Source organism: Chenopodium quinoa, unplaced genomic scaffold (assembly GCF_001683475.1).
Source record: "Chenopodium quinoa cultivar QQ74 unplaced genomic scaffold, ASM168347v1, whole genome shotgun sequence".
NCBI lineage: Eukaryota > Viridiplantae > Streptophyta > Magnoliopsida > Caryophyllales > Amaranthaceae > Chenopodium > Chenopodium quinoa.
The window spans coordinates 520,454-537,713 of record NW_018743591.1 but is presented as its reverse complement, the minus strand read 5'-3'; the positions used below and the strand labels follow the sequence as shown (position 1 = coordinate 537,713).

At 35.6% G+C, this 17,260-nt stretch overlaps 1 protein-coding gene across 2 annotated transcripts; it reads left to right on the top strand.

The window, feature by feature from the left end:
- Positions 1-488: 488 nt before the first annotated feature.
- LOC110682704 (nuclear pore complex protein NUP1-like) lies at positions 489-10,733 on the top strand. 2 transcript variants are annotated; one of them, XM_021859032.1, is made up of 10 exons: positions 489-1,161; positions 1,982-2,028; positions 4,519-4,637; positions 5,819-6,026; positions 6,121-6,402; positions 6,476-6,568; positions 6,651-7,325; positions 7,949-8,376; positions 8,686-8,930; positions 9,027-10,733. In XM_021859032.1, exons 1-10 carry the CDS (start codon positions 888-890, stop codon positions 10,286-10,288), a joined length of 3,633 nt encoding a protein of 1,210 aa, XP_021714724.1. In that variant the 5' UTR covers positions 489-887; the 3' UTR covers positions 10,289-10,733. The 2 variants fall into 2 exon arrangements, with proteins under 2 accessions (XP_021714724.1, XP_021714723.1); XM_021859031.1 differs by having other exon boundaries at positions 8,686-10,733.
- The last annotated feature ends 6,527 nt before the right edge of the window (positions 10,734-17,260 follow it).

Below are 17,260 nucleotides of genomic sequence, written 5' to 3'. Positions count from 1 at the left end.
AAAGCTGTTTGGTCCCTTAGGACAATCGTTGGTTTAGCGGTAGATTGGTTTCTTCGTAGTATGAAGGCTCTGGATTGGAAGAGGTCTTCGCGGTCTTCCTATTTGGTTCGTTTGGAGGCTAGGTAGGATGTCCAACGGCTATGTCTACAGGGGTTACCTTATATTTCTCCAACGGCTTGTTTGATTATAGATGGGGCTTGAGATTGTTCTACTTATAGGGCTGGAGCAGGCTGGATAGTTTGTGATCTTCATTCTTTTGAGGTATTGGAAGGTGGATGTCGAGCTTTTATGGCAAGTTCAGCGTTGCAGTCTGAGCTTTAGGCCTGTGTCTAGGGTTTGGAGTTTGCTATTCTTAAAGACTTCCTGAAAACCCGGGTTTATACAGATTGTGCTGCCCTCCTTGCTTATCTTCCTTCTTCTGCTTCAATGGAAATTTCTGCTTGGTGGCTCATTTAGGAGTTACGAGTTTCGGTTCAATCTTTTTTGGTTTGCCAAGCTCAAAAGGTTCCTCGATTGTGGGTTACTCTTGCTGTTAGCGGGTTGTACTGGACGTCGTCATTTATTGTATTTTCGGTTTGTTTAGTTGTTTTTGTTTTTCCTTTTATTTGATAGCTCTTTTGTAAATAAAAAAAATCATTTTTTTTTATCTTTACTCAAATTAATTTACCAACGAAGGAGTAAAAAGATACCCCCGTAATAAAAAAAAAAAAGAAAAAAAAAAATTCAGGATTCAGAATTTCTCCCTCTCTCTCTCTTCCGCTTCAACATCCAAATTTTCCAATTTCGCAAAACCCTAATTCCACTCTCTCTACTTTCTCTCTCTCTTTCTCTTTCTCTTTCTCTCTCCTCTTCCTCGCATTCTCACTTTCTCTCTCCTCTGCAAATCCATGGCGTCGGAGGCCAGCGCGGGAGCAGGCGGCAAATTCCGAAAGAAGCCCTTTCGAAGGACCCAAGCCACGCCCTACGATAGGCCGCCGACTGCTTTACGCCCTACTCAGCTCGTCGGTGCTGCCGCTGAGCGAGAGAATAATGGTTGGCTTTCGAAGCTTGTCGATCCAGCTTCACGTCTTATCACTGCTGGTGCTCACAAGCTTTTTTCTTCCGTCTTTCGGAAACGCCTTCTTCCTCCACCTCCCCCTCCACCTCCTCAACCTTCTCTTGGTATTTTCCCTTTTTTTCCTAATATTTGGGCTGTTTTTTTTTTATTGCGAATTTAGCTTAATAATTTGTTTTTATATTGAATGATTAGGGATTTGTATTTGGGAATGATGGGTTTTGTTTTGATTTTTTGTATTTGAGCTTACTTTTGGGATTTGGGAGTTGATTGATTTGGGAAATTTGGGTACTTTTGGAATCTGGTAATTGAATAATTTGGAAACTTGGAATTGGTTATTAGGAAAAGGAGGAATGTATGATTTGATAAGAATTGTTTAAATTAAATGTCATTTGAACGTTTTGCTGAATGCTTGTTTATAGGATATCTTCTATAGATTCGGTAGCAGTGAAGGAGTGAAGGAAAAAGTGATTGTATTTTGTGGATGTTGTCTTTCTTAGTTTGGGGGGTTTTTAGAAAGATGATAATAAGATGTTAGTTTGTAATATTTTGAATTGCTAGGTCGTGTGTAGTTTAGTAGCTGACTCCTGTATTTGCTTGCTCTATTATCGACCAAGTTTATAATTTGTACTGTTTTGGTGTTGACGTTGTGTTTGATTACATCCGAATTCTGTACTGTGGTACCTACTTGTGATAAAAGTGATGGGGCTGGCATTGGTTTGTGCTGATTAAGGCTACCTTAATTAAGATTTTAATGTATGACTCAATCTGATTTTATTGTTGTTGCTATTTTGATCTTGATTTTAGTTTACATGTCTAATTGAATAGTGATGTTTATAATTGTGTTTTTTATTTTTAAATTCAAGCCAAGTTTAAATCTAAAATTCTAATCTAAGTATTTTCCATTTGGCTTTCCCATGTATATAGATGAGACGCCAGAGATAGTGGACAAGCAGCCAGAAACCACGACAAATGTATGTCTCACATGTTGTACATATCTTGCCTATCTGCTAGACTTTTATTTTTGTATTCTCAATGATGATGTTTTTTTTGCCTGTTCAAAATTCATGTTTTTGAATTGTAAAAACTGTTCTATACACAATAAAGGATAGAATATTTATTCCGGTGAGTGTGATAGTGTATGCCTCTTTAGTGTTGGACCTAACTTTACAGATATTTTTCTTCTATATTTTTTTTTAATAATATTTCCGTGTTGTCTGAGATTACCTTGGACATTTGTTTGGCACAATTTTTTGATTGAAGTGAAAACGTAGTGAGAAAAAAGTGGGCAAGCAAATTTGGGAAGATAAGTGGAGAAAAATGATGTAGCGTTTTGTAGCATGTAATTTGGGATGTCTGATATAACATGTGGCAAATAAATTGGATGGAGGAAGTTGGTCATATTAGCTTGTTGTTTGTCAAAGCTTGTCAAAATAGGCCATTGCTTTCTTTACCATGTATAGTAGTGGATAATGGGATAAACACTTCTCTATACACATCCCCCTTTTTTTGACTTGGACTATCTTTGGTTTTACTTTGTTTATAATGGCACAAACATAGCAAGGTGGTATTTACTTAGATTCGTCTTACCGTGTATTTTCAAAATTTCAATAAAAATAATTTGTATTGATAATGAAAAATATTATTGGCTGAGTATGCGTTGGCACTTTAGCAACATGAAAATCAAATTGTTGCAATTTCATAATTGTTTATCATAGAAGTTATTGCGTCCATTATGGGGATGCATTTTGCTCCATGTAAGCAACCTCTTGTCTTTGTGGTTACTACCATGATATTGTTGTCGGCGAAAAAAAAAATAAATCAAATGTGGCCTATAAATATGTATTATCTGATCTTATTATAATCTTCTTTGTAGATCATTAGAAAAACGGTATTATTAGATAAAGGGGATTAACTTGATTTTCTTTAGCGGGTTTATATTTCTTCGATAATATTCTATAGTACAATTGCATATTTACTTTGTGTACTTTACCAAAGAATGTCATTTGATGTTGACAGCTTATTTGATAAATATTAGTTAGTTGGACACCTTGGAGTACTTTAGATGTCCTCCGTAAATGATTCCTTGTAATAGGTTGAAGTTGGATTGATTTGGCTTTGTTTTAGTAAACCTCATACTCATATAGGCTATATAGCAATCAATGAAAGTGTGAGGGTCCATTTTATTTTGCTAGGTAAGGGAGATCCTACTAGATTGTCCCTCATCGCTTTCATGGGTTAACGAAGCCCTACACACAGGCCAAGCCAAGCCTTTGTGTGGGTCGAGGGAAAAGGAGGGGAGGGAGACCAAATTCATAGGCTAAACTTTTGAGTTGGGGAGTTGGAGGAGGATATGGGGTATCTCCACCCCGAAAGACCCTTGGGTCAATTTATTTGGTTTTGGTATATAAGGATCACTAGACCAGACCCTTCAAATGTCACAGGTTAACCCAACCCAAATATGTAGGCAAGCCTTCGAGTGAGTTTTGTAGAGGGGGGGGGGGTAGGGTCAGGGAAATCCACACCCCCAAATTCCTTTTTCTTTGAATTTGATAAGGTCCATTTAGTTGGTTTTGAGATAAGGACTGAATCTTATAAGGGGCCCCAACCAATTTATAGTTTTGGTATGTAAGGATCAGTAGACCAGAACCCTTCACATGTCACGGGTTAAACAAATCCAAATATGCAGGCAAGCCTTCGAGTGTGTTTTGGAGGGGGGGTAGTTTCAGGGAAATCCACACCTCCAAAGTCCCTTTTCTTTGAATTCGATAAGGTCCATTTAGTTGGTTTGAGATAAGGACTGAATCTTACAATGGGGCCCCAACCAATTTATAGCTTTATATATTACTCCCTCCGTATTTTATTACTTGCTCCGTTTAGGTGGAATAGTATAAAGTAATAAAATATGATGCAAGTGGGGTTGGTTGAAGAAAAAAAAATCTAAAAGAAAAGTAAGTATAAATAGGGAGGAGAGAGAATATGAAAAATAATAACATATGATATGAGGGGACCATTAGTGGGGAGGAAAATAGTAAAATATTGTTACAAGTTTCCAAAAAAGGAAATGGAGCAAGTAATAAAATACGGCCACAAAAGGAAAGTGGAGCAAGTAATAAAATACGGAAGGAGTAGTTAAAATGAAATCTGTAAATATGTTGTATTAGTCCTTTGTAGTTGTATGCATTACCTGAGTTGATCTGGTAAGAAAAATTGTCAATATAACTAGGTTTAGCTTAAGTTGCAGAGCTTTTGTAATTGGAATGCTAGGATTAATAAAATTTAAGACTGATATCTGTTCAGATAATTTTTCAATTATCTGAATTTAAGCTATGTTGTTGTTCTTGCTTTGACGGGCTGACCTTTTTGTAAACTTATCATTGTGCTCTTAAGTTGGTGTTACTTGTCACTACCCTTGGACTATGTATGTTTTCTGTTACAGCTAATCACTAATTCATATTGACTAGGTTGGCCCTTCTGGCAACAAAGAAGCAGTTGCTTCTAAAAGTAATGATCCAAGCAGAGTATCTCAGAGCGGTGGGGTTGCAGATTTGGAGGATATTTTGAAGCAGAAGACCTTTACTAGGCAAGTCTTACTGATTTTTTTGCTAATATTATTTGCATGGTAACAGTATACTATATCTTGCCTTGAACATAGGTCGTGTTGGCAAAAAAATAAAAATTTCTTATTTTTTTTTGTTTTATTTTGAGAATCTTAAGAAATGGTAAAGAGGATACCTTTACTTTTAATCTTTATCACAGTATGATGGAAACCACTTTGAGTGTGAGACATATTCTTGCTTGTTGGTGTTTCTTTTCAAGAGCATAGATGGCGATGAGGGATAATCTTTACACTAGTTTGGATAAAAATAGTGAAGGGAAAAGGAGGGGAAGGAAAAAGAGGGAAGGGAAAGGGAGGCAAGGGGAGGGAGAAGGTGACATTCCATTTTCCTTTTAAATCTCTCCAACAATGGAGGGATTTAGTTTATTAAAAGGTGAAGGAAAATGGATCCTTCCATTTCTCTCTATCCAAACATAGTGTTAGTCTTTCCAGTAAAATCTGAATATTTTCTCTACCATCTGACTTTGGTTGTCCCTTTTTGTGGAAATTAAATATACTTAATTCAATACACTTTATCCAATTTGGTACTATGTATTTCAGTTGCCTACATTTAATTTGTAAATCATATTCTCTTAGAATTTTGTTTATGTGAGCAATCCCAGTTAAGTTAGACGAGACAAAGCTTCAAATGAAATTAAAATTAAATAAATAAAGGAAGATTACTTTTCATCTTTTAGATTACTACACTCTCTGGTAGTCTTCTATAAAAATATTTTGCTAACAGTCAAATGTCACCAAAATCTGACTTCAAAAGCCAAATGTGGTACATATGATCAGATTGAATTTTCTTTCCCTCCTTTTTTCTTAGAAGCGTTGATTTTTGTCAACCTAGATGAATAATGGAAGAAGCCCAATAAGGCTTTAGTGCAATCTCATGCATGATGGGTGGTGGGTTGTCTGATTGTATCTGCTTTTTAAAAGTTGTTGGCTAGGCATAGACTTGTGTACAATGATAAGTGGGCAAGTTGTCATGATATAAATTTTGAGTTCTGGTTGGATATTTGTAGCCACTTTTAAATTCAATTTAGAGAAGATGTAGAACATTGAGATGTATCATTGGTAAAGCAAATTGGCATTTAATATGTGTGGAGTATGGACTTAAACATTGCCCTAATCTGTCTATATCTTTCTCTTTTCGGCCCCAGGTCTGAGATAGATCATCTAACTGCACTATTGAAGTCAAGAACTGTTGATAATCTGGTTGGAAATGAGAAGGGAAGTTCAGAACCCAACTCTTCAGACGAGAGAGCTTTTCATAATGGATGTGAAATTCTAACTAATTATCCTGCTAATGAGAATGGAGCAGAGTGTGTACTCCCTGCAGCCATCACTACTCCTGTTACGAGATCAAAGGTGGTATATATCTTGAAATTCTAATTGTTCTGTTTTCTCTTCTATATGAAATGCTCATGTTGAGTTTTCCCATGCAAATGTTTTGTGTTCTTAGGTACTTGAAGATGTTGTTGCTTCCCCTGCTGAGCTTGCTAAAGCATACATGGGTAGCAGGCCTACGAGAGCATCTCCATCAATGCCAAGGGAGGGCTTATCTGCTTCTTATAATCCATTTTTCAAACCAAAATCTCCATCCAAATCTCTTATTCAAAAGCCTGCCAATGAGATTGGAGCTGCTGCTAATGGTTTTATGACCCCTAGATATCGAGGAAGATCTGCAATATACAGTATGGCTCGTACACCATATTCCAGGCCTCATCCTACAGAAGTGTTTAAGGTTTGCTCTAGAAATTCTGTTGAAATTTGTTGAGTCACATTAGTGCTTACTTATATTTATCTGCATGATTCAGGCTGCTGCTGAAACTTCTTATGGTGCCCATGGTGCGTCATCATCATCTCATAATGCGACGGAGATTCAACAGCTTAGTGGATCTAACAGACAGGTAATATCTATCTGTAAGATATTGGTTGTAGGTTTGATGTGTGCTTGCTCATTTTGGTTTCTACTTTTCTGTTTGTTCGCAGGTTCTCAAGCGCAGGAGTTCTGCCTTGGAAAGTGATATAGGATTTGTTGGTCCCATACGCAGGATCCGTCAAAAACCTAATCTTCTGCACTATAAAGCCTTGTCTCAGCCTGTTTCTGGTGCTAATCATGTAAGACAAGGATCTGGAGTTCTTACAGATGCTACTGAAGTGCCCTCTTCTATTGATGAGAGTGCTAACCTCCGTTCTTCATCAAAAGCACTTGTAGACAATGGCATGCATAGTACAAGAAATAAAAGTGTTCCTTCGCAGTCTATTGAAACAGCTCAAAAGATCTTCCAACAACTTGACAAATTCTCTTCAAAAGGAAAGTCCCCTGAGAAGAAATTCGACATTGTAGGAGGAAGTTCGTCTGGGAAGATGACAACTGATATGCGAGATGAATTGGCTCGTAAGAGCATGAATACAGATTCACTGAAGGTTTTGCAGAGTATTGAAGACAGTAGGAAGGAGAGTGGTTTGGTGGACTCTTCTAATGCACCTGATCATTCACTTCAGATTTTACCAAGGGTAGAAGGTAGCTTTCACAAGTCTGTTCCCTCTGTTGAGGAAGGTGCAGAGGCTGGAAGACCTACTAAGGTCCTGGATTTTAAGAATCCTCTGCCAAATTATGACCATCAGCAGAAAAAACGGGCATTTCAGATGAGTGCTCATGAGGTATTTATTTTGTTATCTCTTTGCTGCAATGCCTGTATAGGAACTAGATTATCCTTGACCTCATTTTTAGTGGATACTAAACACTCCTTTTGTTCTTATGTATGTCAAGATGAATTTTACATTGTATGTGTGTATGGAGTTTATGGACACGGTTTTAAGGTTTTATTTTATGCATTGTTACGTCCTCTTCGAAAGTGAATGTCCACATATCTAGTTTGACTCATTTTCATGTCCTTTGTGATTGATTAATGCATCTATATTTGATCAACATGCTCTTCTTTCACTAATAAAATAGGCTAGTGAAGTAGTTCCACAAGTTCCACTCATTTGTAAGCACTCAACTTGGACAGGCTCTTTGCTACCAAGAACTAGGATATTTTTTTTTTGAATGTGATTGCAAAGGAAAGATCATTTCTAGATTGACTCAGTTTCTTGTGGTTGTAAATGGAAGATGTTTAATTTTTGCCTACACGAGTGATATTTTCTTTGAAATATTTATCTGCATGTCTTCTCTGTTGGCTAAAGTTGTTTGCACCATGGTGTTGAATTTTAATAGTTTTGTTGATCTTTTTATATTCTGATGGTAATATATTGATAAAAGTTTGCTACATTGTCTTGTCTAGGACTATCTGGAGCTGGATGATGATGTTCATGCAAATGGTGTTGCGTCAACTCCATTTGTTAAAGGAGTGGAAGAGCATGAGTTGGCTAAAAATTCTGCTGCCATCTCTGATAACCCTCAAAGTGCGGCAATCTCAGCTGGGAACCCTCTAGCTCCAGCATTAAATTCATCAACAATCTCATCGGGCAAAATAAAAGAGTCCCCAACAGATGGGTTTGCTGCTGCTCAAAAATTTTCTGGCTTTTCTGTTCCTATTGGATTTTCAACATCATCATCAACTAGCACAAGTACTCTGGCTGCAGTGAGTTATCCTCTTTCAACTGCAGAAATGAACAATGTTGCTGGACAGACTGATAAACTAAATGATATCATTGCAACAAGCTCAAGCTCTGCAGCTGCAAAGGACATTAAATCAGAGTTGCCAAGCAGGTACTTAGTGCTCTCTTATACTCTATTTTGGAAAGTGGACTCCTACCTTCAATTGTTAGTATTTTGTCTAAGGACTGTGAGAAGCATTTACAGTTCTACCCTTGTATGTGTTTGTCATTCTACTTCCAAGTTACTTGGTTAGAATAGAAAATCAGACTGAGGTGAAAGTTGACTCCTGCTAAATGAGAATGGGAACATAATGTTTGAACCTCTGTTATAGTATTTTCTATTTGTGTCTTTTGGTGCAATGATGTTATACTATGGTGCTTTCTCTTTGACTTGAATACTAATGGCTATTGCTATTTCCAGTGCAACTGAAGCTGCAAATGAAGCAGATGGACCTGATACGGTCAAGAAGAACATCCTACATTTTGGGGATGTTTCTAAGAAAACGGAGGGTGACCCTTCTTCTGTGGCGAGCTCAGCCAAAGGTTTATTTTCCTTCGGAACACAATCAAATGGTGCAACACTTAGCAATGGATTATCCAGTACTTTATCTGTGACAATGGGTGTGTCATCTCCTGTTCAAATTTCAAGTAGTTCAAATGATCAGGGTACAGTTCCTGTGTCAGTGTCGTCTTCACCATCGCCATCGCTCTCTGTTTCTAATGGCAATGTTGTATCGACCTTTTCCTCTGTTACTTCTGCAGGAACCATGTTCAGCACTGCTACTACTGGGGGCTTGCCAAACTTTGGGAGCAGCAGTAGTCAGTTTTCTACCTCAACATCTGCTCCATCAGTTTTTGGTTCCAGTTTCCAATTCGGATCTCCTGCAGTTCCGTCTACCTCAGCATCAGCTTTGGAGTCTGTTGCAGGACCTAAAGCAAGTGAGACTGCTTTTAGCAATGCAACTGGTGGCCTGTTTAGTGCAAAATCTATTGGAATTGCTAGTGTAGGTAACACTATATCTGGATTTAATGCTTCTACTTCCAAATCTGCCAGTGGCGAGACCCAAACTGCTCCTCCAGCTATCTTTAGTTCTACATCATCATCTGCTGTTGCATTCCCAAGTTCGACACCAAACTTCTCTAGTCAATCTGCTTCCTCACCTTCATCTAGTGTTTTTGGGTTTAGTGCACCTGCTAGTGTTAATGGTAGTGCTTCTTTAAGAGCTGGTTCTAACCCTTTCACCTCGGGCGCAGGGTTCGTATCTAGTGTTGGTTTCCCTTCAGTGACTGCACCTGTTAGCTCTAGCAGTAATATATCATCCACCATATTTGGTTTGCAATCGTCTAAACCTGCCACCTCTGGTTCTATGTTTGGCTCATCATCTCAATTTACTGGGTTTAATTTTGGATCGACAGCCTCTGGGACTTCTGGAGCTAGTAATAGCACACCGATTATGTATGAAGCTACTTCCAGCTCCTCTTCGGCTAGTATCAGTGTGTTTGGAGCTAACTCTAGCTCTTCAGCAGCCAACAGTGGAGTGTTTTCATTTGGGGCTGGTTCATCAGCAGCCTCCGTTTTCTCAGTCCCTTCTGCTGCAGCTTCCACAGCTGCTCCGAGTACACCATTTTCATCTCAGCCGGCATTTGCTAGCTCTACCCCTCAACCATTTGCATTTGGTTTGACGCCCCCTGCTGGAAATAATGATAGAATGAGCATGGAAGATAGTATGGCTGAGGATTCTGTGCAAGTTTCCACACCAGCAGCACCAGTTTTTGGTCAGCCAATTTCAGCACCATCAAGCAGTTTTGTGTTCAATGGAGCAGCAGCAGCTCCATCTGCAGGTAGCCCATTTCAATTTTCCGGCCAGCAGAATCAATTTGCCCCCCAGAACACACCATTTCAGCCCTCTGGTAGTCTAGAATTTAATACTGGTGGGGCTGGGAGCTTTTCATTAGGTAGTGGTGGTGTGGATAAAGCAAGCCGTAGAATTGTGAAAGTAAAAAAACAAATACGGAGAAAGTAAAGGTGGTTGTGTCGCAGGGATTTATGGAACAAAGGTGTCCTGTATTGGTTTGAATGGTTTCTCATGGCAGCATGAATGGGCTTGACACCAGGCCGCTGGGATGACTTGGCTTTCGCCTAGACTTGTCCATCGTATATTTCAGGAAAGGAAGGTTGGTCCTTCTATTTTATAAATTTTTCTTTTTTTGAGGATAGGTTACCATTTACAAGGCCTTTTTCACAATTTTGAGTTTTATTTGGAGCTGGTCGAAGATTTGTGCCGAGTATTTGTAATAATTGTAGTTCAGTAGCTAGCCTAGGATCATGTCTTCTGTACCCATATTGTGTACCATAAAGATTAGAGTCTCGAATTTTAATTTTTTTAAAAGTTCGAAAATACTACAGTGTATTGTACTGTAGTAGAATGGTTCTATATGTTTATTCCATTGGAAAGCTTTCTGTCTCGACCCAGTTTCAAATCCATGCAAATTTCTTACCTACACTGTTTTTCGCCCTTATTGGTTCGCGGTTTTGAGTGGTTTATTGTAATTAATAAATAAGTTAAAATTGATGTGTTGCTTGTTCATATTTCTATAGGGAAAGATTGAGACTTGGTATTATATTATTTATAGTTAGAAATTGCTAAATTGGATTTTATGGATTCGGTGCACAACAACTTATTATATCATACGAAATATGATGATATTATTTTAAAAAGTGATTATATCATCAAGAAACTGATTTGTAAATATATCATTCAAAAAGTGAATTTGTCATTAAAAAAAATATCAAACAGTAATTATATCATTTGAAAGATAATTATATCATCCAAAAGATAATTATATTATCTGACTAAATTGTTTAAAATACTATTCCAAATATAATTCACAACAAGATAATTATGTATTCTAAATGCAGAACATGACTATATTATTTGAGGGAAGTTTTACCAAACTAAGCTTAATTACAAAACTAATTTTTAAAGTAGACGCGTGGCAAAACTATTTACCAAACTAAGCTTTTGGGGTAAAACGCTGTCTCGGACAGCGTTTTATACCCTGATTGTTTTTTTTTTAAAAAATTCAATATATAAACGCTGTCCGGGACAACATTTTATATATTGATTATTTTTACAAAAAAAAAAAAAACATAATTTCTGAAATTAAAATTTCCAAAAAAAAAAAAAAATAAAAAAAATTAGTAGATAAAACGCTGTCCCAGGCATGAGACTTGGTTTCTAACAACAAAATACAACATGGCTTGTTGGTATGTCGTAATAAGTAATGGACATGAGATTGGGGTTCTAACCCTAGCACATTCATGCGCTTAATAATTTTTAATACAACATGATAAATGTTTTTTCTGAAAATTCAGTACATAAAACGCTACTTGGGATAGCGTATATGTACTAATTTTTTTTTTTTTTTTATTTTTTTTGGAAATTTTAATTTCAGAAATTATATATATATATATATATATATATATATATATATATTATAAAAATAATCAATATATAAAACACTGTCCCAGACAACGTTTTATATATTAATTATTTTTTAAAAAAAATCAAGGGATATAACGCTGTTCGAGACAGCGTTTTACCCCATAAGCTTAGTTTGGTAAATAGTTTTGCCACTCGTCTACTTTAAAAGTTAGTTTTGTGATTAAGCTTAGTTTGGTAAAACTTCCTTATTTGAAAGTGCCAAATATTAGGTCTACAATAATTTATTGTAGACCGGGTCTTTGGTACTAGATTTCCTAATTGTCTTTTAATTAGAGGTGTGAACAAGCCGAGCTGAATTGAGTACTACTTTGTACATGCTTATTTAACTTTGGCGAATCTCATCTTGACCCTGAGCTTTCGACTGAGCTCAAAAACCAGTTCTTACTTTGTTAATTTAGAAGGTTATAGTGTTCATGAATGGTTCATTTATTGATAAAGCTGTGTTAATGAGATTTTTTTTTCATTACCAAGCTTTCTTATGATAGTGCTTTTTTTATATATGACTTTTGCACTATAATATTTGAATATTTTGAAATAAATCATAACAATAAAAAATTCTAACTAATGCACACCAACACAAAATCAGCATTTGGACATACGCACGATGCACAACACACACTCAAAAAGGCTGCCAGCATACACTACGCACAACTGTACCTGGTACTCTAAACTCTAACTAGCTAGCAGCATGCTAAACCGAGGCATTGCCCACAAGGCCCAACAACCAGTCTGTAAAACCTCCTTCACATGCGCAAATTTGAAGGTGTACCCTGGTACACCTAAAAATAAGTGCATCACGTCTATAATTTTGAACATTTAGTAAAAATATATGAATAATTGCAAATTTTGAACATTTAGTAAAAAATCCGAACATTACAAATTTTGAACATTTAGTAAAAATATCTGAACAATTGCAATGCACCACGCCTATACTTTTGAACATTTAGTAAAAAATGTGAACAGTCACAAATTTTGAACATTTAGTAAAAAAATCTGAACAATCGCAAATTTTGAACAGGTAGTATATTAAATACAACACTATATAATAAACATCAATTTTTTGAAAGAACCTTGTCTGACTCGTAATAATTCAATACTTTTGTAATATAAACTAAACATTTATTGCACATAAAATGAACATTTTTTTATAGTGTTCAAATATTTTTACTAAATGTTCAAAAGTATAGACGTGGTTTCTAGGTGCACCATGATGCACATAATAATTATTGCTTCACATGTTGCTTGTACCATCCCGACCACTAACACATCATGTTTGACTCAATAATGCTCCTGAACAACTCGTTTAAGTTCATTTATAAGTTTGTTCGTGCTAGATTGTAACTTGGTCAAAGCTTGCTCAAGCTCGAAAAATCTTAATATTATAACTAATTTAGTATATTTATGTATTTTTTTTTACTCATGTATATTTGTTAAAAACTTATTTCATCTTATATAGACATAAAAAATCTAATTAATAAATATCGCTTTATGTAGAAAGAATGAAAACTTCTTATATAAAACTTGAAAGAAATGATATTTTTTTTAATGATATATTAGGGCTCGTTTATTTAATTATGCTCGAACTTAAACTCAAAATACAAACAAGCATGTTCGTGAATAGAGCTTGAACAAGCCAAATCCTTAATAAGTCAAGCTCGAACAAGTACGTAAAAGCTTGTTAAAGCTCTAGATAACTCAAACACTATGTCGACTTAAAATGAAATGGGTTAAGACAACTACCAATCGATTGCTACTTGTTAGGGTATGATAAAGGACAAAAAAGTGAATAATAGACTTGAACTTAATGTCTTCATACGTTTAATGGTCATTTAACTTTAGAAACTTGATGATGTTAAGAACGGCTAAAAGTAATCTAGTAAGTAAATTTTTTGGGTTCCACTAGCATAAAGACCCCATAATTCATGGAAAATAACGCAACCAATTTGCTATCCTTATCAAATACCAACATAACATGTGCTATGCAATTGAGATGATATAATCTATTTGAACAAATGGTATTTTATTCCAATTTATCAACATCTTAGATTATGTTTTTTAAAAGATAAGATGGAAATTAAAAGTTACGACTAACCTAATCCGATTGTGATACTATAATTTGATTATTATTTGCTTTTCCATATTAGTTTGTTTTCTATTTGACTGTATTTTCGAGGAAAATACAGATTAGATGTACTACGTACGTATGGCTTAGAGAGGGAATAGACAGTTATAGTGTACTCCCTCTGTTCTAAACACTTGCAATAATTTAGCTAGAATACATGTTTTCAATGTACAAGTTTAACCTTAAATATATATAATTATATATGTATAAAACCATGAAAAGAAATAGTATTTGAATAATACATTGAGACTAGTCCAGTAGCATATTACAATAACATTAGATTTTTGTATACATAGTAAAAAATGCAATTAAAAATGATATATAAATAATTTCAAAGTAAAATTATTATGAGTATTCAAGAACGAAATAAAGCATTCAGAATTTAGTGTAATCATAGTTAGTCTAAACATTGGTTGGGCAAGGTTGGTTGAAACTCATTCATAATGTCAACAAACTAGCCATAAATATTCAAGTTTGTTTATCAATATTTGGTCCTTTTCAAATTAGTTGACACGTTTGTCAATGTATAAACTCAACTATAAAAATTTCTAATTGTCTTAGATAAAATTTATAAAAATTTGATACTCTAAAAATGTATATTGGAAAAAATCTAACAAGTTTCACATGCCTCAACTCTAAAATTTATATTTATTTTTTGAAAAATTATTTTTGATAACGTAATACTTTTTAATTTTCTCAGTGGTAAATTGTGAAAAAATCTTATTATTCTATACTTATTAAATATAAATTGTGGTAAATTGTGGTAAATCTTATTATTGTTGGTAAACTTGAATTTTTTATATTAATCAACTATAACATTAATGATAAATTGTAACTAAATATTTAACTATACTTATTTATTTATTTATATTTTTTTTTACATTTATTTTAGAAATATTTTGTAAAAAAGTTCACTCATTCCCCCAACAGTCAGCCACCTCTCCCCTACCCCCGCCCCGCCCCCACCCACGCTAGCGCTTAGCCCCTTCTTCGCCGGTGCACTGGCCTCCCCTTGCCGTGCCTCTCCCGCCCCCTAAACCACCAGCCCCTTTCTCAAAACCAACTCCCTCAGCCCCGAAACCTCCTCCTCGAAGAATCTCCAAATTCTCAATCATTCCTCCCAAAACGAAATCAGATAATTAGGGTTTCAAGATGAAGGTCGAAAATCATGGGTTTCTTCTATTCTCAAAGCTTTAGGGTTTGGTTTCGATCGATTTTAGGGTTTGATTTCGCTCGATTTAATGGTTGATTTTTCTCGGTTTTTCTCTCTTCATTGCTGCCATTAAAGAAACCTTTCATGGGTCATGTCAAGATTTGGGGGCTTTTCTGGCAACTAGGGCTGACTTACGGGCTGCCTTGGTGGCGTGTTGCGTCGGATTTGGGGGTATTCAGGCGGCAAATTTGAGAAGGGAGGGTTAGGTTTCTAGGGCGTTGTATTGGGTGGGGCGTCGGAGCGAGGAAGGAAGTCGCCGGCGTGGATGGTTGAGTAGGAGACTGTTCGGTCAGAGGAGAGAGAGGAAAGATTGTGGGCGGGTGGTCTGGGCAGTGTTTTGGGCGTTTGGGGTTTTGAGTTGGTGGTCTGGAAGGTGGTTTGGGTGTTGGTGGTGGTCTGGGTGTTCGGTCAGAGGAGAGAGAAGATTTTTTTTTAATTATTAAAAATTAAAGAAATTAACCATGGTTAGTGATTTTATATTAAAAATAGCTATTATCTTTGGTAATCAATAATTCAAGTTTACCAAGGATGAAAATTAAAAAGTATAGTGTTACCAAAGAGAATTTCCCTTTTTTTTTTTTTTTTTTTTTAGTCATTAATCACAAAGGCTAGTTAGAGCCTTAGAGTAAACTTTGTAAATAGTTTCAAAATTGAACCATTTTTTACTAATTTGAATCGAGGAAGTATACAAGTATAAAACTCTAATAATTTTGTATTTAACTCATCATGTTACAAAATGACTCATTTGTTATAAGTAAAGCGCGGTATGGTCGTCGTTTGAAAGATAACAACCATAATTTTTTTTTTTTTAAAATGAATGGTTAAGAAATAACTAAAAATCAATTTAATTATTTCTTGAAAAAGTATTTTAATTTTCTGATTTTTAATTTTATTAATATTTAAAAGAAAATTTTGATTTTTAACACCATAAAAAACCACGAAATCGGATTTTAACACTACCAAAAAAAAAAGAAGCTTATTTTAACACCACCAAAATTTTAAAATTGGTTTTTACCACCACTTAATTGATTCTTGGATAAAATTAATTAGTAGAGCCAACAACGCCTAGGTGTCAGCATATTATTGTCCAAAATAATAAAAAAAATTAAAAACGAAAACAAAAACAAAAACCCTTAAACTAACCCATCCACCCCACCCCCTACTGCTTGCCCATCGACGGCAGAGCGCTGCCGCCACTGCCTCACCCTGACACCCCCGTTCCTAGTCCCAGCCACCGAAAACTTCGCCCCTCCCTTTCTTCTTCCCCAAAACCGACAACCCCTCCCCAACGACCACCCTTTTCATACCTGTAGGGAATTTTCCATCTCCGCCTTACTGTGGGTCTTGTTTTTAGGCATGATGACACTCCAAGGAAAAGAAGCTAGAGAGAAAGAGTCGCCAACAAGTTTTAGGAACTTGTAAACCGTTCATGATTATGAAGGTTACACCCCATTCACAATCACAGAGATTGCTAACTCCATAGTGGTCCGGAACCATGACTGGATGTTCGGGGATGGTAGTACAAATTTGACCTATGAGAAGCCAAATCCGCCCTAAATAGGCTTTTACTTAATTCTTTTGATATTCATGCACGCTTTTCGATCAACATACATACATCAAATTAATCATAAACCTGTTTAATCTATGTTGGTTGATTATTAATGCACAATCAAATCTAATATTTGTGATCACTAGATTTAAAAATATTGAGCCTAAATTCAAATTGTTAATTATCTTATTAGGCGTGATTTCAAGTACAAATTCCCTTTAAACTTGCAAGAAAGGGCGTGATCAAGCAATAGCAATAAATCATAGGTAATCAAGCAACATGTGATTAATATCACAATCATCATCAAAACATCATTAGTAGTAAGATCCTAGCCATAATACTAAATAGACTAATAACAACTCCTAGCATGTCACTAATAACAAAAATCATAGCATTATCTTAAACATGATTTCTAATAATCAAAGCATTAATCCTAAGCATGATTTCTATTCAAAAGAAAGTAATTAAGTAATTAGATTACTCACTTTGATGTCTCAACCTTCTTGATATTAAAACAATACACACGTTAGTAAACTTCAAGAAATTTAAATCAATAAATCAAAAAAGAATTGAAATATAGATTTGGGACCAAACCCTCAGAATTAT